General features: G+C 37.3%; 1 protein-coding gene and 2 pseudogenes across 1 annotated transcript; 1 reads left to right on the top strand and 2 right to left on the bottom strand.

The window, feature by feature from the left end:
- The first annotated feature begins 9,681 nt into the window (after positions 1–9,681).
- LOC106333813 lies at positions 9,682–10,202 on the top strand. Its single transcript, XM_013772215.1, has one exon. The coding sequence runs from the start codon at positions 9,797–9,799 to the stop codon at positions 10,055–10,057; it is 261 nt and encodes an 86-aa protein (XP_013627669.1). The 5' UTR covers positions 9,682–9,796; the 3' UTR covers positions 10,058–10,202.
- A 2,192-nt stretch (positions 10,203–12,394) lies between these two features.
- LOC106330960 lies at positions 12,395–14,251 on the bottom strand (annotated as a pseudogene).
- A 1,501-nt stretch (positions 14,252–15,752) lies between these two features.
- Positions 15,753–18,365, bottom strand: LOC106332795 (annotated as a pseudogene).
- Between the last annotated feature and the right edge of the window lie 5,547 nt (positions 18,366–23,912).

Below are 23,912 nucleotides of genomic sequence, written 5' to 3'. Positions count from 1 at the left end.
CGCCATCTGTCGCAGAATCCCTTGAAATGATGCGAGATGAATTGTGAACCGTTGTCTGTGATGATCTCGTATGGGAGCCCGTGTCGGCCGATTATGTTCTTCCAGACGAAGTTTTGCACGTCCTTGTCGGTGATGCTGGCATAGGCTTCGGCTTCGACCCACTTGGTGAAGTAGTCTGTGAGGACCAGGATGAATTTCTTTTGGCGAGATGCCGGCGTTGGTCCTATGATGTCCATTCCCCATTGCATGAACGGGTATGGAGCAGTTAGGGTATGAAGGAACTGCGTTGGGCTGTGTAATGTGGGAGCATGACGCTGGCATTTGTCGCACTTGCGCACGTATCTCTCGCAGTCGGCGTTCATGGTTGGCCAGTAGAATCCGAGATTCTTCACTTTCAACGCGAGAGCTCGTCCACGCGAGTGATTGTCTGCTGCTCCTTCGTGTGTTTCGGCCATGACTAGTCTCATTTCGTCACCGGAGATGCATTTGAGTAGTACCTTCATCGCGGTCCATCGGTGTAGTTCCCCGTCCATGACAACGTAGTGTGCGCTACGTCGCTTCAGTCGCCGCGCATCCCATTTTTTGGCGGGCAATAAACCTTCAGTGAGGTAATCGATGAGTTCCTTGCGCCAATATGTTGGCTGATCATCTTACGAAGGAGGTTCTGCTTCGTCGATGTCCATCGCTTCGTTAATCGCTGCTGCAATCGCGGTCTGCGCTGCTTTCGTGTCGATGCTCGGTTTCTCTGTTTTATGGATTGGGATTGTCCTCTTGACTTGATCGTGTAGCTTGCTTCCTAGAGCAGCGAGGGCGTCGGCACAGACATTTTCTCCACGAGGAACCTTCATGAGTTCGAAGAATTCGAAGTCTCGCGTGAGGTCCTGGACGAGTTTGAGGTAGGCGTCCAACCTGTCGTTGCGGACGTCGTAATCGCCGAGGTACTGGCTTACGATACTTTCAAATAGCTTTTTACAATTATTCCTTGTTTATAGAATTTTAAAAAATTAAATTTACTATCAAATATTTTTAAAATATTATAAAAAGAGCCGTACAAATATAATTGTAAAAGGCTATGTAATAGTAATTTTCATTTTCTTAACTCCTAAAAGGAATAATAAACTATATTTTTGTAATAATTTTCCTTTTCTAGTGTCCAAAAAAATGTAATAATAATTTTCTTTTTTTAAATCTTTTTAAATCCTAATAAAAGAGAATTGTAACATATTTTTGACACATGTCACAATCTTAATAAATTAATTGATACATGTCGTAATCATGTTAATTAACAATTTTGAAGAACCAAGCTTTATATAATAAGAGAGTAGCTTTTGCTAACAAGTCGGCAGAAGCGTTACATGCTCTGGGAACAAACGAAAAGAAACAAGCAGTAAAGGTGGAAGATAGATACTCGATATCCCGATAGAGTCGACTGGACTAAATTATTAATGACTGCTACCATTATTAGTTGGAAAAATTGTTACAAACTAAAAGAAAAACATGTAAAATGAAAAGGAAAAAAGCGATAGATAACTTTTTTTTTTTTTTAAGCCATAGATAACTTGTGTTCGCATATCTTGAATACTCAGCCTAAATTAAAAAAAAAGAAAATACTCATTTCGTGTTAAGATTCCAGATGAAGACGGGAGTTCGTTTTGGTAGAAGACAAAAGTCTCACAAGCATAAGCGACGTTTCTGGAGCGAACACATACCCGCGAAATCACTTGTCATGGAAGCGTCCTGAACATCCTATAGAGGTGCAGATAATACATTGTGCATGTATTAATTAATGCCATCGGTACGAAGTGAATTTCATCAGCTTCGAAACAAATATGTGACCTCATCAACGAAGATCGAATATATGACCTCATCAACAAGAACAACGAGTTGTCTTCTTGTCAGAGTACCATTTCATCTATAAAAATGAGTCTCATTCAACAGCGCAAGAGATCCCGCTTTCCTCCCTAGAAGCGTCGAAAGAGAAAATTGAGAACAATAAACACTCGAACTAATTATTCTCTTGATAGATTTTGTATTACGAGCCTGGCTCAGTAGCGATCTTGCTTCGCATTTATACCCTCTCACGAAGACATAAAGACATAAATGCGATCTTGCTTCGCATTCATTTATACGCTTCCATGACACTTCAACATTTGGTGACATCTGTGGGGATAAATCAGAAATCTCACTATGCATAAAGTATTTTGAAAATGGTCTTACGGGATCTACACCGCCAAGCGAAGATGTGTTAGTAACGGTGGAATTCATAAATCCAGAGCTTTCCACACCTATGTCTCTAGTAAAGTCATCTTGTCAGCCCTATGGAACACCCTCTCGAATAAATCAAACCTCGAAGCAGAATTGGTAATAGGAGAACCGTAAACGCTCGAAGAGACTGTTTGATCGGAAAACAGATCCGTGGAGTTTCATTCCATGATCGCCGACAACAAGGTCTTCGGCGGCTAGGGACGACGATTGGCAACGACGGTCACTTCTAGGAAACGAACAATACAATACCTTGATTCAACGGCGACCATGATTCAGCCTCGAGACATTCTCACCGACTTCTTCTCGCGGACTCCTCAAGACTGACGCCGAATCTGTTCGCGGCAGTCATCTCCTCCCAAAGCTCGAGAATTGATGAGGGAGGAGCTTGTGGCCTCTGTTTCCTCTTGGCTCAGAAAGATTGCAACAAAGCTCGAGAACTGATCTCGACGAAGCTCATAAGCTTGACCTCGTCTCCACCGCCACGTCTCGAGCTTAATCACTCGCTGAACTCAGCCTGTGCAATGGCGACCTCTTGAAGCTTGATCTCGTGATGCCGCTCCGTTCGCGGCGACGCAATCCATACGCAGCTCCAGAGCCCAAGCTATCTCCCAAACCTGTAAGACGATTGAGTGGAAGCCAAGCCAGATAAGTTTCTGTTCGCTATCTGCTTGTCTGGTTAGATGAGCAACCACTTGACCTGCCTTGAGAAACACATGTTCTTCACTGCGTTGGTGGATCGAATTCTTGTCTGGTCAGATGAGCATCTTCGCTCATCCCTTTGGTCTCAAAGCTGTTGTTCAGACACGAGACATGGCTCGTGAGTCACGATTCGCCGTCGTTGTGCTCACCGAGGGATACGCTACCTCTCGCTGGTGTTTGGAAGAGCAGAGTAGAGAGGAGCAACAGAAGCAATCCATCAACACGAGCCCAAGATCGACTCCACAAATAAAGCTCCGGTCTTGTCTTGTAATGTCAAGAATAAGGTGGCTTGGCCTATCAACTCGCCAGCATCAAGCTTCTCTTCTCGAAAACCAGTTCAGCGCAACCAACGTGTCGGCACAAAATGGATTCTTGTCAAGTGGTTTTTGGTCCATGTCCTCACGACTCCAATGTAAGGTCTCTCAACGATGACTTTACGAGACTATAGAGGGTCCATCTAGAAGACAACACAGTAGAAGAGAAGGTTGGATCAACATCCCTTGATATCTCCTCTAGAAAGACTCTGTTCATGAGTTTGTGAAGAAATTTCTTCTAGTGAGACCTTGATCTCACTGCTACCGGAGATCATGATTCACTGCCATCTACTGCCAAGCCCTGAGTTCTCAGCATAATCTCATTTACGGCGAGAAGCTTATGTGTCAAATACAATCGTTGAGCCAAAAAGAAAAATCAGAATGGAGAGCAATACAAAGTCCTCAAGTCACGCTTTGAAGTACAAATTCAAAGTCTCGTGTTTTACTTGCTCAAGTTCAAGTTCCACGGCAGTCACAGTTCAAGCTTCATCTGCAGCAGCTTCAAGTTCTTGGCTTGTGCCATAATTTGCTGACCGGCTCTGTTGATCTGAACTTCACTGTGTTATTGATCACGCCAGTAATCGTTTCTCTGAGCCACTTCCTGATTCTTTTGAGTTTAGCCAAAATGAGTTCACCGGCAACATCCCTGAATCTTTCAAGAACATGAAGCCTCTTCTGTTTCTGTCCTTATCCAGCAACAGCTTTCCGGATTTGTCAGAAGCGAACGCGCTGCGACATTGCAGAAACCTCTCCACTCTTATCCTCTCAAAGAACTTCATGCGAGTGGAAGATGGAAAGAGATGTCACAGGCTTCGACAACCTCGCCATCTCAGCCCTCGGAAACTGTGGTCTTAGAGGTCACATCCCAAGCTGGCTGTTGAGTTTTAAGAAGCTGCAAGTTCTTGATCTCTCTTGGAATGTGAGAGCATAGAGATCGCATGATCTCTGCAAAAGTCCTCATGGCCCCCGACGATAATAGCATAACTTGGCACGAGATCAACATCTTGCTTTTTCATCAAGCAAGCTCTCAAGACAGGCTCGCCGTCAACGGTCTAGGCACGTTTGCAAAGTGTTGCTATCAAAGCTCTATCAAAGCTAAACACTGCTTCGCTATCAAGCCATACTCTATAGACGAGATTGCCAGTTGCATAAAGCTTCTCGTTACATCTCCAGCAGTCTCAAACGGAGACGTCGTCGTTCTCCAGAATGTCACGTGCTCAAGATGGCCACTTTTACAAGCCCAAGTCAAGCCCAACAACTAAGTTGACTTGTGTTTGAGCTAGGCTTATCAAGATGGAAACCTTGCCGACAAGAAGAACACAATTCATCATCCTCCACTTCGTATTACTCTTGGTGAGGAGTGAAAACAGAACCTCTGAACCAGACAAAAGATGCTTCTTCGAGCTCTGTCTTCAAAAGCTCCATCAACAGAAGCTTGTTGCCGACTTCTCAAGACGCACACCGACCCTGTTCTCGGCAGTCACCTCATCTCGTCACCAGCAACCGTGAGATCTCAGCATATTCAATTTGGTTTCAGCAAAGTGGTGTGACGAAAAGATCAAGACTGTTCACCGCAACACAATTCAGCCATCTCGGCACAAGTGGGGTGGTAATGATTAATCAATCATCTCGTCATCTCATGACAATCATCCCGCCAAGGTTCTCGGTGAAGATGTGGAAGTAGGCAAGCCCCGTATAGCTCTCGGCGACCTCGGACACTTCTTCACACCAAAGAGGCCTTGATCTCGTTAAGCTTGGACCCCGGCAAAGGCGTTTTGTCAAAACGATCTCAGCATCTCGTTTGACGTCTACGCGTCTCTTTACCATCAAATCTCGAGACTTCTTCATGGGATCATTCCATGAAGCCGACACATTTCTCAAGATCATCATAGCCTCACGAACACACAAGCTAACAACTTGCTCGGCACACACGATCTCAACACGAGACTTCGGGTCGGCAATAGTTTGGTAAACGTGTGTTTTAGGAACGAGTTTAAATTGAACTTGCCTTTTATTAGGCACGAGTTTGCGGTCGACTTGCTTATTGATAGACACGAGTTTACAAAAACTCATCTTTGGCTAGGCATGAGTTTATAGAAGCTCTCCTTCCACTAGGTACGAGCTCTCAGTAAACTCGCCTCTGCCTTAGCATGAGTCAAGTAAACTCGTCTTTCGCTAAGCACGAGTTTAAAGCAAACTCGCTTCTTACTAGGCACAAGTTCGAAATAAACTCGTCTAAACCGTCATAGGCATGAATGTGTCTAGTTCATTGTTTAATAAACTCTATTCGTAAACTTCGCAGAGATTGATTCCATCTCTCTCAACGAACTTGGGGGGACTTACTGTTGGGGGTGGATTTACATCCTCCCTCAAGGCCCATTAGACAATGAGCTAGACTCATTTTACTATGAAGCCCTAGCTTCTTCCTGTATAAATAAAGAGACACATCTCTTTAGCAAATGATCTTCTCCTCTTCTTAAACTAGAGAAAACATATTTTCATAGAGATTTTGTATTTTAAGGTTCACTTTACCTTTGTAATGAACCTTTATTCAATGAAATCTCTTTTATATTTTTTTTCCATTTGGTTTCATCTCAAGATTTCTCCTAAGCCTCAAGAATCTAATCATTCAACTTAGATTCTTTTATTGTATTGATTCAACAAACATCACCAGTATAAACACCATTTTTGGATCAAACAAACCCCATTAACCATTGAAGGCAATACGCAAAAAAAAGCTTTAGTAATAGCCCATGTGACATAGCCCTTGTGACGTGTTTTAATGAAATGTTGTGATTGGAGGAATTTAATAAGTGGCGTGGACATGCTAGAATCTCTCCATATCTTCTTTTTAGTATTGTAGATGTTAGAGACACCAAACCTAATAATCAAGCCTTCTAAAGTTCAAACATTTTGCTTATATTTTTCTTGCACGACTTCTTATCACGTGGTTTGTCTTTCAAAAACATTGAACAACCTTTACTAAAATTTCAACATCTATATTTACGACTTTTGTTGGGTAGTATCCTATGAATACACAAAGGCATTGGTGTTTCTGTCAACTCTTGCTGCTATATGGTGATGTATTTTCTTCATTTCAAGTTCAACACTGATTCATGATAAAAGAAAATATTTGTCAAAAGGGAGTTGGTTTAGTTTTTGAGGATAAAATTATTGATGGCCGGAAACTTATTTTCTTTGAGCCATTTAAATAAAATGCATATTCATCTCAAATTGTCCCTTTTTTATAAAATTTTGGTTCCTTTGTTTCCGCAGTTATAGTAAGACAAATAAACCAATTTACTTGGAATCAGGAAACTTTTTTCATATTAAAACGAGGCGAAATCACACTATCATTCAAATTATTAAATAAATTTATAACCAAATTACTTAGAATCCGGTCCGCTGTTTTCTCTCTTGGAATAAGGTGAAAGAAATTAATCAACTGGTCTGGCCAAAATAATATAGTTTATTAGTGGCGTAAGACCACACCAGAATATAATAGGGAGGAAAAATGTTAACTATATATATAGTTCGGACATGGTAGTCCATTAATATCGGAATCAAATTCTTCATTTGATAAATTCACCATCTAGATTCTACTCGTTTCTATTCGGTCCAATTACACGAAATAAATAGAGTTCTTGAAACATAGTTTAAGAAAGAAAAAGAAAAGAGAAAATAATCCAATTACCTTCTTGATTTACTTAAATCCATTCAAAAAGAAAATCTAAAATAATGAGTTTTTCAAAGGGGTTACTATGCAAGTATGCATATCTAAAAATACATGCATCATAAATAGCAACAGACGAGTATCTTATTTTGATAAATATATATAAATAGTTGATAAAAAGATAAATATATATAAACATACCAGTAAAATAATATTTTTACTATTATTTACTCTATTCCTTATATTTAATTAGGCTAACTAAATAAACAAATCCAAACGTCTATTTCAACCCTACCGCCATGACGTACGTTGTAAATTGTCTACATGCTTAAAACTAAGAATATGGATTTCAAAGGCACATTTTAATAATCAAATACGGGGATGCAGGGCCGTGCCTGACTTTTTCGGGTCCCCAAGAACAAAATATATTTTTGGCCCTTCAATTACTTATTATGGAAAAAAAATAAATTTATGGGACAAAGAATCGAACACTCAACCCTTTGTAGGAAAGAATTGGATAAAGATCAGTAGAACTAACTACACTTTGTCAAAAAAATTGGCCCTTAAAATACTTATACACATCAGGGCCCCAAGCATGTGCTTGATTAGCCTATAGTCAGGCACGGCCCTGCGGGGATGACTACTTAATACACTATTTATTAAAATTAGTAGCATCTCTGAGATGTATCTTGGTATAATATTTGGATTTACACATGTACAATAGTCTTAGCTAGTAAATAGTAATACATGTCTCCAATCTTTTTTTTTTTTTTTTTAACTTAGCTTATGTCTCCAATCTTGATGTAGTCGTTTACATATATGGTTCCTCCATTCTCTCTTTATTCACATTTGACCACTAAGATATTCACATAGTGACTACAACTTTCGAGGTTAAATCAAAACTTGATCATAAAAAGAAATGAAAAAAAAAAAACAGATTCGAAGATGCACGATTGATGGTGAAATAAAATTTAGGGTACATATGGGGAAGTGACGTTTAAAAACAAAAAGGAAAAGAGAAAGAAGATAGATAGATGCTTAGTTATTATCATGACAACTATGAAGCAACGTTAGAGTCCGTCCATGCAAGTATTTTGTGTGTGTACCACCGAATTTGTCTGTCTATGTTATCGCCCTTCTTTTCTCATGCCCACGAGCCACAATGAAAGTTATGTTTTGTTCCTTTTCATTTTATAATTTATATTTTTGTGCAAATTTAAATATAAACTTTATATGCAAAGTTCAGGTATGGTATTAAGATTCATCAAAAAATAAAACATAATCGAAAGAAAAAAGCGTGTTTGCAGTGCCATTGAAACTTCGAAATAATATTAGTTGTCTTTTCTCTTCTGTTGAATCTTTTTTATATCTTCTATTGAATCTTGATTCAAAACATAATTGGATATGAATTATAGTAAGTACTTTGCAAATGAGAGTACATCACTCAACTCTAACCGTAATTAATACATCATTAGTATATATTTACTAGCAAAACAAAAAATTTATAAAAATATTTTTTGGATCTATCTATACATGTGAAACGTTCTTTTATGCATTACAAGCCTCGAGGATTCGTCTGGTCAAATATATTCCGATCAAATTATTCGCGAAAGTGTTAGATAGAATACGCACTTTATCTCCCTTACATCCTCTACGTCACATCGACGCATTCGTACCTTACTTTCATAAGTACTCTTACAATTTCTGAAGTTCGAAACTGAGTCATGATCCACGACCGTTGATTAATTGATTGAGTAAAAAAATGAACAATTATAAGTGAATCTTCGCTCAAACTATTTCCATGTACAATGTTATGCTCAAAATAAATTAGATAAATAATATGAAATGAAACTGAACGGTTGTATAAGTCTAGTACTTTCATTTGGTTCACTTTATACTCATTTAGCTATTGCTATATACTGTTACAAAAAAAGAGCTATTGCTATGTACATGGTGAACCGGTGATTATACGAACCTCCTTGTCGGTATAAAATTGTTTAGATCAAGAAACCAGGATATCCAAAATAGTGATATATATTTCTTGCCTAACTCCCACTGACAAAAGCTAACAATAATATAATTACCAACTACTACTTGGTTTTTTGATTCATTGGTATCTTGTGTATACTATTCAATAAAAATCAAATATTATTTAGTATTATTGACATAGAAACAAATCCCACAAGTTAAAATTCTGACCTAATTACATATTCACATTTTAAAGAAAAAAAAAACTTATAAAAACTGTAATAGTTTCAGAGCTAATAATTTAGTAATTCGTGTAATTAGCTGGTCAATAAAAACAATCAGCACTTTTCGAAAGGTCCACTTCCAAGAGGCTAGAGACCGTCCTTTTTAATTAATTCGCCTGCACCATCCCCTTATATCGAGGGTCTAATTCCACATCTTATTCCTTCTTATATTCCCTAATACTCCCTCTGTTTCTAAAATATAGATTTTTTAGTATTTTCACACATATTAAGAAAACACATTAAACTATCATAATAAATATATCGTTTTCTATAATTTTCAATTTTCAATAACTTTTAACCAATAGTAATTCAATAAAATCAATTATTTTTTTTGAAGTTTATAATTTTTTCATAGAAAACACAAAAAATACATCTTTCTGAAACATTTTTTTTTTCTAAGGAACGAATGAAGTATTATTTTATTTCTAATCGGAGCTCCTATCTTCCTTGCCCTCCATTCTTTTTCATCTACCTTTGAATCTTTTCATACTTGTATATAAAGCTTTACTTCCTCCTCTGCTACTCCTTTTCTATCAATCATCAAAACACATTCATTGTATTATACCCTAAACCGAGAACCTGAAATACCACAAATGAGACCTTTTGGCTTGATCTTTACGGTCATGTTCTTGGTCTCAGCCTTTTCAGAATCAAGAACCGCCGATTGTAGGGTTCTCCTTGATGGCTCATCGGAGGAAATAGGTCCATCAAAGAATCATGGGGTCGATTTCCGACGTAAAGAATTGTTAGGGGTCGTGATGCGTGGTTATAAAAGGTTGCGGTCGCTCTCTTCAGCTGGGGAGAGGATGCACACAATGGCTTCAGGACCGAGCAGGAAAGGTTCTGGTCACTAAAAGACTATTGATCCACTTAGATTATTTCTATACATCAATATTTGTTTAGCTCAGGCTATAGTAAATGCTTTTCATTTGTTATATTGTATTTATTCAGTCGTGAAAAAAAATCAATGTAAAGTTTAGAAGGGACATTTTTTGATCATACAATCGGTTTCCTTCTGATAAACACCCATATATACACGTCCCAATAAATTTATGGTTTTGAATTTATTTTAACCGTGTAACATGAATCGATTATTTAGTTTCAGGAGATGTTATTGGCCATGATGGTGCAATACAATCATTATTTCATGTTTTATTACATATTAGCTGGAAACTAGATTAAAATGCCGCAATTCATGATTCAAATTAATATTGATGACATGCAAACCATGCTTTGGTACGGCCTTTCGAACTGGAATTGAATTTGGTCGCAGTTCCATGATTCGAATTTTGATGAGATGCAAACAATATTGTTTGTTTGTCTGAAGTGTTGGCCTTTCGGGTATTAAAAGGGACATTTTGTTTATTGTTCTTCTATGGGACCCGGAAATGGAAAGCTTCAAGCTTCATATACACATTATGTTCTGATTCTGAATAGGGTTCGACGATTATTAAATTGCCATCCAACTTTCAAAATTCGTATTCCCTAAAAAGTCTGGTAATTACAGAATTACTTCTAAAAAGTTGGTCGACCAAATCTAGACGAATTAATTATTTCTAGTTTTATTATATTTTCTTGGTGTGCAAAACTGAAAATAAGCACGCACAAAAAGAAGTTTGTAAATGTAGAGTACTGTATGGTATTATAATTTTTCTTAGACTAGAGCGGTAACAAAACGTCCATTAAAGGCCCATTTTATTTCTTTTTACACAATCAAAAACAGAAAGTCTCGGATCTTTCTCTACTTCCGACCAAACCAAATATATCCGGAAGCTGACAAGTTCCGATCTCTCCAGTCACAAATTCATGTTCGCTTTTTCTTTAACCAAAGAGAAATTGGTCTACTGCCTAAAACTCCGACATCACCTAGTAAGAATTTACAGAATCATATATTTGATTTCTATTAAGAGGAATACGTTTTTTCTAAATATAGTTAATTTAACATGATTTAAGGTTCATTAGATGAAGATGTATAGAACTTCGGATGTAAAACGTTCTAGTCATTCAAAAGAAAAACGATGATCGATTTCTCTAACACACTAAACCAAACCGGAGCGAGAGTCCTCGAATAAGATATTTGAAAGTGTGTCTTTATCTTGGTTCTTAAATTTTCTTTTTTCCATTAATTAATCTAGGAATATCTCTAACCTTAGACCTAAACTAATTTTTAAAGGGAAGTACAATTCAGCGGATAAATCTTCTTTCCGGACTTTCCAATGGAGGAGCCAATGCCCCCATTCTCCTTGTGGCCACGATGTAATTAATCTGAATGATAGATTTCCAAACCCGTCGTACAACAAACCACATCCGTGTGGTTGTTTCTTGAATTTATTGTAATTTTTTTTTTCATTAATCTGAAAATAATAATTAAATAGTGATAATAACAAAATTTTAAACTTTCAAATATCCACGATTAGAACACCTTCCTAGGCCTGGGCATTTTAACCTGGACCCGAAGACCCGAACCGGAACCGACTCAAAAATACCCGACCCGAAACCGAACCGAAAATTTATAATTACTTTTTGGGTCTAAATTTTTTTTACCCGAAAAAACCGGAACCGAAAGGAACCGATCCGAATAGACCCGGACCCGAAAAGAACCGACTCGAATATACCCGACCCGATAAGAACCGATTTGTACCCGACTTAAAAACATGTATATCTAAAACTATGATGTTTTTGTGTTCTATTTTATATATATTATTTTATGATTCAGTTAAAATATCTTTTGTTAACAACATTTGTTATTATTTTCTAACATTTTTCAAGTAATATAAAGCTTTAAAATGTAAAATTTAGAGTTTAAAAATGTTTTCTTTTAAGTATTAATAGTTTCATTTAAGTTTTTTTTGTAAAATTGTAGATATATATGACAAATATCAACTAAATTTGATGGAATTGAGTATGTCATGTTCTTTTCAGATCTTAAATACCCGAACCCGACCCGGACCCGATATGGATCCGGAAAATTACGGATATTTTATGGATATTTTAATTATAGACCCGAACCGACCCGGACCAGAGAAGAACCAACCCGAACCCGAACAAAAAATTTCTAAGTACCTATTGGATTTAAATATTTAGGACCCGAAAGACCCGAACCCGAAAAGAACCGGCCCGAACTCGACACGAAGACCCGAACGCCCAGGCCTACACCTTCCTATATATGGACTATATTACGTATAGCCTATTCAAAGAAAGTCTTTTCTCACGTTAGTGTTACCGGCGAGAACACGTGCTCTACACATGGCTCGCAATGGCTCCTTTTTGGGCATCGTAACACCTTTTCCTTCCCTCATATCAATTTGTTCGATACTAACTCTCTCCCACTCGAAACACTGCACCAACGACGCAAGAGTTAAGCCCATTAACCGATGAGCAAGCCCAGCTCCAGGACAAGACCGTCTTCCAAGCCCAAACGGCATAACCTTTTGAGCTTCGCCTTCTTTATCAAACCTCTCCGGCTTGAACCGTTGTGGCTCTTCCCATAGCTCTGGGTCTCTATGAATGGCCCACACATTCATCACTAACATTGTGCCTCGTGGCATGTCGTAACCTCCCACTTTTGGCAATCTTCTGATGACAAGTGAGGGAGTAGTAATGGAGCAGCAGGATACAGACGGAGTGTTTCTAATATTATGTTTTGAAGATAAGGAAGATTCACAATATCCGGTTCATCCACTAACCGGTCCAAACCGATCTTATCATCAATTTCAATTATTGCTTTCTTAAGTATCCCTTGATGGTTCAACAAATTTGACAATGCCCATTCTAACGTTATAGCTACTGTATCCGTACCCGCAATTATCAATGCACATTAAACAACCTCAGATAGAGACATAAAATGAAATATATATATATAGCTAGTGTAGCTGTTTGGTGCTTACAAGGATGATTCCTTTGATGATAACATCTGTATAGCAACCAGGTTGGGTTTCTTGGAGAGAAAGCAAATGATTGATCATGGTCTTACTTTTTACTTTTCCGCACGTTTCTCGTCGACTAGTTTTTGTAAGAATCCGTCGAAACGATGAGCTACGTCTTTGATTCGAGCTTCACTATCTGTGAACCAACGCAAAAACGAAAGATAATCAGCTGGGTTTCTTCCACTGTCGCCGGCCATAGCCTCAGACACCAAGTGCCTCGCAAACTTGGTGAAGACGTAAGATGTCTGCCCTGAAGTAGTTGCTGAAGCAGACGTCGTAGTGAGTGGTGAAGACCATGAGGAGTCAAGGTGCTGAGCTGGAGTCGTGTAGACTTGGAGAGCAAGAGAGTATCTTGGATATATGGAAAGAGGAATAAACTTGAGGAGCAAGTTTATGACTTAAAGAAAGAGGAATAAGCGCATTCTAAAAAAGGAAAGTTGCACTTATTGTTATGGAAGATGTCCATACATGTTGCCTTGGAGACTAGGGTTTCAGGAACGTGGATAATAATATAAGATAGCTATGGGGTCGTCTGTAGAGAGATAGATACACAGAGGCTGATCTTATAGAAAGAGAGAGAAGCTCTTGGAAGTGTTCTGGGTCGTGCTGAAGCAGTGGCTGAAGTACTCGACGGAAGAGAGACACAAGCGGGGAACTTAGGAATCTTTCAGTAGCAGTTGTTAGGGTGTAACAGACTGTGTAAAGCTGATTAAGCAAAACTTGTAATAGAGTGTACAATGCGATTTCTAATAAAGCTTAAGGGTTGCTTGTAGTTGGTTGTCTCTTGCTTTACTTTCTGCATTACCTTATTGCGTTTGCATCTTGCACTTACACTTGGCCTCTTCTTCGTCTTCTGCATCATCACCGTAGTATTTCTGCATCGTCACCGTAAGTTTGACGTTGCCCTAAGCGGAGGTGGATGATAGGTGCATTTCCTAGAGATCTTGAGAAGGAAAGTAATTTCCGATGAAATGGTCGCTTCATCGGGTGGAGGTGGCCGATCACGGGTAATGAGTTTCGGAGAGACGGCGGCAAGTTTGGTTTTGGCTTTGATTTTGTGAACAAGAACATGGTGGAGAAGAAGAGGAAGAGTGAGGCAAGTAGTACTTGAAGATAGTCCATTTCATTTATTTTTTTGCTGTTTTTGAATACTTGCTTTTGGTTACTTGTATCTCTTATATATTGTAGTCTTTAGAGTGTATAGGAGATGTCACATGGTGTCCAGATCTAATTTAACTTCTTGAACGTTTGCTTGAAACTATGTTTCAGTTACTTTATACGCATTCGGTTGAATACAGCATGGCAATAACTTCAAGATCAAAACATTTGATTTTTTTCCACTAATTATAGTGAAGATGATACAGATCTGATGACTCTAAACATTTTAATGGTGGATGATGATAATGTAAAACTTGCAATCTACGTAAAAAAGCATGTGCATACTTCTTAGTTCTGATACCCATGCATTTCTCTATACTCCTTGAACGGAAAGAGATATCACGAAATCTGGCGCTTGGCTATGACTTAATTAAATAAACAAAACTAAGCTTTTTTTTTCTTTTACACAAATATGTACAAGATACATCCAATGTTTTTAGACCCGAACCGACAGTGAACCGGACGACTTCCCGGATCACTGGGTCATTGGGTCGACCGCGGGTTAATAAATGAATTAATTTTGTTATATAATAATATATTAGCTATGAAAATAAAACATAGAAACTAGAGTTAAATATTTTCTATTTTTTTATAACATAAAATAATAATTTGGATATATATATATTTTATGTCTAAAACCACGCATCAGTGGTCGGTTGGTAAAACGTTCTGTGGATCTCTTAGAAACCCGAATTCGAATCCACTGCTAATCCAAATAAACATGGTGTGTGGTCACTGGGGCTTTCACATTCTCTTTCCGGAGAAAGGGGTCACCCATTATTTTTTTGTATATTTTATGTTTAAAATAATCATGCGTGAATCGGTAAAGAATGGAAAATACAGTAGAACTTAGAATATAAAACGTAGTAAAAGAAATTTATGATAAACAATATAATAAAATTAAAAAAAAAATGAAGAAGGAAATACATAGCTGGTAGAGGTCAGTAGAGGAAGAGGAAGACAACAATAAAACTGAAAAGTGAAAATTTAACTTATTAATTGGAAATTTAGAATATAAAAAAAATCTAAAAACATAATTAAAAACTAAAAAAAAACTAAAAATTATCAATTGGTTCAACCGGTATCGGGTTCCAGGTTTTAGTGAGCTTTTGTTGGGTTTTAAATATTGTTTTTTTTCACAAAATCCAAACCGTATTTATATTGGGTCACCGAATTTACCGGTTCAACCGTGGATCCGGGTCGGGTTTCAAAACATTCATACATCTTAAAATTAAAGATAGAACTATGACAGCGTAACATATCCAGTAATGCTAGGCACGTTTTTTTCTTTCTGTTTTCTAAATTAGTTCTCACATACTAGCTATTCATTATCTAAACACCCATATATAGTAGAAGTTGAAGAATTACATGGAGAATTTTGAGTCGCTACGCCATCGACTCCAATAAATAATATAGAAGTTATTGTATTTATTAAGAAATATAAAAAGAAAACATTGTTGGAAAACAAACAGAAATATAATTTTGTAACCCAAAGAAAACCCAACATATAAAAATGATCTACATCACTTTACCAACCAATGGGACGTGCTTTGCACATAGCTCGCAACGGCGTCGCCTTGGGCATTGAGGCTCCTTTGCCTTCGGCCATATCCACACACTTGCCACCAACTCTTCTCCACTCGAAACATTGAATCATAGATCCGAGAGCAAAGCACACGAACCGTTGAGCAAGTGCAGCTCCAGGACAAGCATGTCGCCCCAACCCAAACGGCATCAACTTCTTATCCTCTCCTTGCTCCTCGAATCTTTCTGGCTTGAACCTCTCAGGTTCTTTCCATAACATTGGATCTCTATGCATGGCCCACACGTTAGTCAATAACATCGTACCAGGTGGCATATCATATCCAGTCACTTTACAATCATTCGATGACATGCGAGCGACTAGTAACGGTAGCGCAGGGTACAGACGAAATGTTTCCGACACAATATTTTGGAGGTAAGGAAGGTTCACAATATCCTGTTCGTCGACTAACCCATCTGAGCCGGTTAACTCATCGATTTCAATTCTCGCTTTGTTGAGTATCTCTGGATGGTTCAACAAATTTGACATTGCCCATTCTAGTGTTACGGATGCCGTGTTTGTCCCTGCAACTATTAAAACCTGTCAATATAATTCAGTAAACTTTATATATGTTTACATTAGTATAAAGTGTTTACTACTATTAATGTCAATCAAAACTGATAATTTGATTGTTTATGGTTCTTTATAAGATCCATTTGCTTTTGTAATAACTTGTTGAACTATATCACTTTGGTCATTGGCATGTAACGGTTTTTAAATAACAATTAAAAAGCGATTAGTACAATTAATACTTACGAGTCTGATTCCCTTGATGATCTCATCAGTATAGTAACTCGGTTGGGGTTTTTGGAGAGAAAGCAAGTGGTGGATCATAGTTTGACCTTTTTCTTCTTTTTCATCACGTTTCTCATCAACTAGTTCCTGCAAGAATGCATCAAATCGCTTCCCCAAATCCATCATTTGATTCTCGTAGTTTGTGATCCAACGTACGATCGTTAGATAGTCAGCTTTATTTCCGGCCCCTGCATTAGCCATCACCTCCAACACAAGTTTTTTCACATATGTGGCCTTTTCATTGTTTTCGGTTTCATCACCATAGTATCGCTTTCCAACCACCATTCTGAGGATGTTGTTGGATACTAAGTCAGTTAATAATGATCTCATCTCTACCTCTGCAAATCCCTGCCATTTTTAATTTTATAAGCATTTTAATTTTCTCTTAACATGACTAACTGCACCGTGCAATCTTTTGGATCACGGTTTGATCAAGTTAGATCTGTATCCATGACACTTGACGATTTAACTTTTTAAGAGTGGTTCAAAATAAATAGATATGACATAAAACTTAATATCAGTATATTAATTTCGTTATATAAAAAAAAATATATCTCAGTTTGCCTATTTCATGGAGTTTTTAAGATTTTGATATATCTATTCAACCTTAAATTATTAAATTTTATTTGTTATCTTTCAGAACCCTTCTTAGATACTCTTATATATCTCTTGTTTAATTGTAATCTACTCATTAACAAGCTCATAAAATTTAACATATATAACTAACAAATGTATTAAAGTTTTAAGCAAAAAAATTGTTAATGTAAAAGTTGACCACGTTACTCCTTCTATGGTGTGACTCTACACTTGCGTAAAATATATATTTTGTAGTTCTCAGTTTCATTATTTATGGAGTTTTCAAGCTTTTGAAATATCTATCCAATATTAAATTATTAAATTTTAATTTATTTTGAGAACCCTTCTACGATCACGTTGCTCTTAAAATATTAAATCATATATCTCTTGTTTAATAGTAATCCACTCATTAGCAAGCTCATAAAACTTAAATATATAACTAACGAACTGTATTAAAGTAAACGTAGACCAGGTTCCCCGATCTATGCTGACTACAGATTTAGAGATCCCCTCAGCTCAAACTCTGATCTATGGAATCCGATGTACAAAAGAAAAAAGCTTACGTGTAAAGAGCCCCGGGAAAGACGTGACATGAGCCGTCGGATCTCGTCCTTTCGAATACAAAGAAACGCATTATGCCTTTGTGACGACAAAATCTCGATGGTGGCTATGCGGCGGAGGTTCTTCCAGTGGTCGCCGGAAGCTGCAGAGAGCATATTGGTTGAGTTGTAACCGACGTGTTTGCCCATGAGGAGCTCGGAACGGTCAGAAAGAACGATGTCGTTCTTGGTGAAACATTCTTCTGCTAGGGCATGTGAATTGATGACGTACACGTGGCGGTTTCCAAGGCGAAGGTAGAATATGTGAGCATGTCCTACGGACTGAGAGAGAGAGAGAGAGGAATCTCCTGTGTATGGGTGGCTTCAAGAGGTGGAGGTGGCCCGGAAAAGAGAACGCCGGAGACGGTGGAAGGTTTAGCTTCCGGCCTGATCTTTTGAACAAGAATCTGATAGTGATAAATATCAAGAGAAAATAAAGTAAAGTTTCGATTACGGTGAACTCCATTGTGTTTTCTTGTTGGGCGATATTTTAGTCTTTATCTTTGTGTTGGTGGATGGCGTTTTTGTCAACGGTATTATGTATATTTTATTGCTACTGTTATCTAATTATTTGGTAAGACTGTACCATTATAAAATTTACATGGTGATGAATGCATTATTTGAGCAATTTGTCTTACTTTTACTTTCAGTTCTTTTTTTTTGTGTTTACACAAACTTCCATGTTACAATGCAAAATAATATATATATTATTAATCTAACAAGTTAAGATGATTTTACATGACTTATTTTCATAAATATATATAGATACATTATGATTTTTTATTACACTGCAGAGCACAAAGTGCTACTGGAGTAGTTTTCAGTGGTTGAAGACAAGTTTGACTTTCAAAAAGCGAAACTAAAGTTGGGCAATTATGTAATTAGACGTGGAATTTCTAGTTGGACTGATTAAGGTTTTTTTGAAATTTGAAAACAATTGGTTTGTTGGTGGCGGACGCGAATCTCATATGAGATTGAGTTTAATTATTTTTTCTCTTTACCCGTGAAAGTAATTGTTTTGTTTCTTTACTCTTTTTTTTCATCTCCAATAAAAGTAAGAACGAAGAACTGAGAAGCCGACGAACGGAGAACGGGTGTAAGAATGGAGAAGCCGACGAACAAGATTTTTGGACGGAGAAGACGATGTTGTCTCGAAAGCGGAGAGCTTCAAAGGGCGAGGCTAAAGGTTAGATACTTTCCTTCCTCCTAGTTTCATCGATTTGGATTTCGGATTGGGGATTAGAGTTTCGATTTCTGGGTTTCGATTTTTCGAGTTTGGTAAGAGTCTCGATGTGAGGTGTTAGGGTTTCAATTTGGGGGCGCGGTTCTAGATTTATGCAAAACTCCCATTAGAGTTTTGATTTGTAGATTAGGGTTTTGATTTAGGGGTGCGGTTCTAGATTTCCAAGTTCTCTAAGTTTTTTTTTCTGGTTTCTATTTGTTTTACAGAGATGGCGCAAACTGAAGAGGGAACGGTGAATGGAGGAAAAGGTCGAAGCTTGTTGCTAGTTTTGATGTTTTGACAAAACTGTGGTTGGATGTACACCAACACGTGTGTACATATGAACAACCAAGATTTTTTTTTACATGTGTAAACATGTGTATAGGTACATAATAAGTAATGTAGATATATGTATTCTTGTTGATAGGTTGACATGTATATGTTGTGTTTGTTGGTGTAGGAGCCGGTACATATGACAATATCCATGTGTACACTGATGTAATGATATTCACATGTACACAAAAATGTAAACCTTCCAACATATAACAATACCAATCTACTCCATTGCAAATTCATTTTTTTTATTCGAATACTTTCTACATTGAGAACTATCTAAAACATTATTATAAACTGGATCACATATTTCATTGATGGGGTAGGTGGATATTATTTAAACCAACCATCTGTATAGTGAGTGAAATAAGTGTAGAATGTGTACATATAGACATTAGAAAGAGTGTGTACATATGGACAATAGAGAGTGTGTGTACATATGGACACTAGAGATCGAGAACTCGAAAATTGCAATATAACCATAAATGTGTATTTTTATGACTTCAAAATTTTGATTGCTTTATGTTAGATAGTTGTATGTAGTACTTTCACTAGATATATTTTGTGTTGGATGAATGAAATGGATCTTTGTGAGAACAATACTCACGTGTACACATGAGAACAATATCCACGTGTATACCTAAATAAAATATCCACATGTACATGATATCCATATGTACACACAATTAACATAAACAAAAATGGTATCCATATGTACATAATCATCATGACTAGTTCAGTTCATCTAATGTTGTCTTGATTCAGTTCATGTAATGTTGTGTTGACTCAGTTCGAAATGACGGTAGTGAGAAAGGGAAGGTGATGCACGGGAGCTGTTGTATGTTCATGTACCGGTTGCTTCTTTTCAAGTTTTGTACTGCTCTAGAGGAAAAGTACGTGACTTAGGTGATCTAATAGTAAATTTAGTTTTACTCTTTTCAGTTTGATTAAAAGCATAATTTGCTTTCTTTTAATAAAAAATTGGTAATTTGTTGATGTACAAAGACATTAGGAATCCATGATGTGTTATAAAAAATTTAACATACCTACCTTATTTGTTAGAGAATGATTTCGATCTCAAAATTCACCGCTGGCATGTACATTGACTTGGTGGACACCTCAACCAATCGTACGCATGGAGCTTGAATTTTGGTGGAGGTTCTTTTGTGGATTTTGATGGAGTACATATAAATATTTGCAAGCAGCTGTAATTTTGATGGAGTTCCTATTGTTGGATTTTATTCAATTGTGGTATAATTTGTTTAAATTTAAGTAATACATTTAGGTGTACAGATGTACACTGTAAAATTGGTGTACACAAGTACGCCACACCCAAAGTTTATTTTTAAAGAAGAAATTTTAGATAGGAATATTGCTGAGATTGTGAGTAAATGGACTTGAATCAATGAATAGAAAAACTTCTACATTTGGAAGAAGAGTTGCATAAATGAATAGTGAGTCAAAATCCAGTAGGACTGTAGTCGCTGAAGCAATCAGAGTTTCAATAGCTAGTTAATTTTGGATCCAATCCGTCCAATAGCTAGTTAATTTTGAAATGGGCATATGAAATAAAAAAATTGCATTTTAGTACATAGAAAGAAGGAAGAAATCTGCAAAACTTGAGAGAGGGGTTTGAATGTTGTGTGGTGGTCGGTGGGAGAAAGGAGAGAAATATTAAAGGCATAGACGATTGAGAAAAATTAAGAAAAAAGAAAAGATATAGAGTTTGTTCAAAGAAAAAAGAGGAAACGAACTTGGATCTGATAAAAGAAGAAGAGATGAGGGATCCACCAATTAGAATAAATGGTTGTGTTCTAGTTAATAAACCTAACGATAAAAGGGAGAAAAGTTAAAAAAGTGTGTTGAAGATCTATAGTGTTATTAATAAGTACAAATGTGACCTATTATGTAATTGTTTCATTTTATATCACCCGATGTTTCTGATCACCATAGTAATATGTAGTCTACATATTTACTACATATAGAGACAACCGTAGCCTGGACATATATTAACATTTATTGAAAATCGAAATTCAAGCAGATAAGTTGAGGCAAAAGCCTCGCTAAAATGATCTTTCATATTGATCTCGTCGCCTTTGTTGACTGACTCTGGATTGTTCAACAAATATCAACATTATAATTATACACTTGGATAATCACAATCAATTTTATGAATAATGAAATGGACTTTCCAAGGGTCCAATAATTAAATCATTATAGTAATTAAGATGTCAATCCATTTCTAAGAGTTTTGAATCAAAGAGAATTCAGGTTTTCAATTAAGCTAAATGCAATCAATAAGATGAGTGGTTTCAATCAATCTAACAGGTTTCTAAAGCAATTAAACAACAACTTTCAATCAATTGGAATAAGGAGGAATCATGGGCATAAGATTTTGATTTCAGATGACTAAGATTAAATCTAAAATGGCAAGGTTTCAATCAACACATTCCCCTAAGTCTAGATATCAATTCTAAGCAAGTTCTCTTCCAAGATAAAAGCTCATTTACTCTCATGATCAAACATCAAATTCCTTTGGTTTGTGTCAATCAAGCAATCATTACAGATAGATCATTCAACTTTCCTAACTCCCCTAACATCAAATTCCTTTGGTAGGGTAAGCTAAGAGCATGATGAGTTGGCTCAGACATTTCATCGAACACCTTCCGGGCAATGAAATGTCTAGAGTTCTAAATCAGAATGGCCAACTCAAGCTTAGCATTAAGATCACTCAATCAAGCAAGAAAACACATTAATATACTCTAAACATTTTAGATCATCACTTAATCATCCTAAATCATCCTAACTCATGAATCCAAAGATGACTACTCACTCATAATCATGGTAGACACTAGATCATTAGTTGATCCAAATCTAAACATGATTAATGGTCAAAGTAATCAAACAAACACAAGAGAAATTGATCAAGATTAGATATTTCACCTAAAGGTGGCTTTTTGATTAGATATATAACAAGATAAGTCCTAAGATAAGGTCTTAAAAGTATTTATAGAGGTTTAAAACTCGAACCGGGTCAACCCGACAAACCTGGGTTTGACCCAAAAAACAAATGGATAGGACAGACTCGACATCGGCCAGATTCGACAACGGCCGCGGACAGGACGAGCCCGTGCTATATGGCCGCGGTCTGTCGCTTCAGTTCATGATGTCTCGGGCTGAAATCCGCGGATTGGCTCGACCCGCACCCGTCGTCCGCGTCTCTTGTCATGGCCATCACCGCGGACAGCTCCCAGCCGCGTTGCATGGCCGCGGTTCACGCCTCAGAAGATGATGTCTCTGGTCGAATTTCGCGGACAGGACGAGCCCGTGTTGTATGGCCGCGCTCTTCAGCATGGATCGTGCCGTGGACACCATCAGGCCGCAGAGCATGGCCGCGTTTTGTCCGTTCCAAATGGTCTTCTCGGATCGGAATCTGTGGACCGCCTTTGTCCGCAATGCACACCCGCGGTCGACCAGCTCCACTCCACCTCATCTACTCAACTCCATGAAGCCCACTTATCTTGCTCAAACTTTCAAAACTTCAACTTGAGCTTCACCAAACCTGAAATACCACATATGCATATGCTATGCACCTAATTGGACTCTAAATGCATTCTAAGTGATTCAAATGAGTATGAAAATGGCAAGTAAATCATGTAAAATCTCAAGACATCAACTCCCCCAAACTAGACTTTTGCTTGTCCACAAGGCAAAGAAGAAGAAGAAGTTTGAAGGTGGGGGCTCATCACCAAAAGAACCCTTCTTAGCCATCAACTTGTTATCCTTGTGTAATAATATCAAATAGCAAGAGCAAAGACTTTTTCCAACTCTAACTTCTCTAGGGCTATCTTAACTCCTTTGATCTCTACACTCATCATCATGGATCCACAAACAAACAAATCAACCAACTCTCATATTCATTTAGCAAAATCATAAGTGAATTCTTGCAAATAGGTAATTGGTCCAAGTCATTTGGTTTGGAGAGAATTGGCTAGAATGCATAGTGAATCAAGAGGCTTAAATGATTTCTTTTTAAGGTGACTTACTCTAAAAAACTTAGTAGCCTTTACATTTTGCATAATATATCTAAGAAAATGAACAATTCATGCATACAATGCTCAATCTCCATTGTTCTACCCTTTTCCCAAATGTTATACAAGTTCTACCCTTATTTTCCAATTACCAACTCTTTTTCACTCACCTAAAACTCTAAGATCACTTAAAACACTACAAGAAAACAGCGGCATACTGAGGGAAAAAATCGTCGGTATGTCGTCGGAATAGCGTTATTCCGACGACATACCGACGAAAAAAGTCCTCGGAAATAACTCCTCGGAAATTCATCTTTTCTCGGAAATCCCTCGGAAATTTCCGACGGAATTCCGAGGAAATGAATTTCCTCGGAATATTCCGAGAACTTTTTTCGTCGGAAATTCCTCGGAATATTCCGAGGAAGACGTCGTCGGAATATTCCGAGGGATACACTTCCTCGGAATATTTCCAAAATTAAAAAAAAAA

The sequence above is a fragment of the Brassica oleracea genome, chromosome C3 (genome assembly GCF_000695525.1).
Source record: "Brassica oleracea var. oleracea cultivar TO1000 chromosome C3, BOL, whole genome shotgun sequence".
In the NCBI taxonomy this organism is placed as follows: Eukaryota; Viridiplantae; Streptophyta; class Magnoliopsida; order Brassicales; family Brassicaceae; genus Brassica; species Brassica oleracea.
This window is presented reverse-complemented; position numbering and strand designations above follow the sequence as displayed.

Coding starts and splice junctions, on each gene's coding strand:
- LOC106333813 (XM_013772215.1), top strand. CDS start 9,797: ATGAGACCTTTTGGCTTGATCTTTACGGTCATGTTCTTGGTCTCAGCC.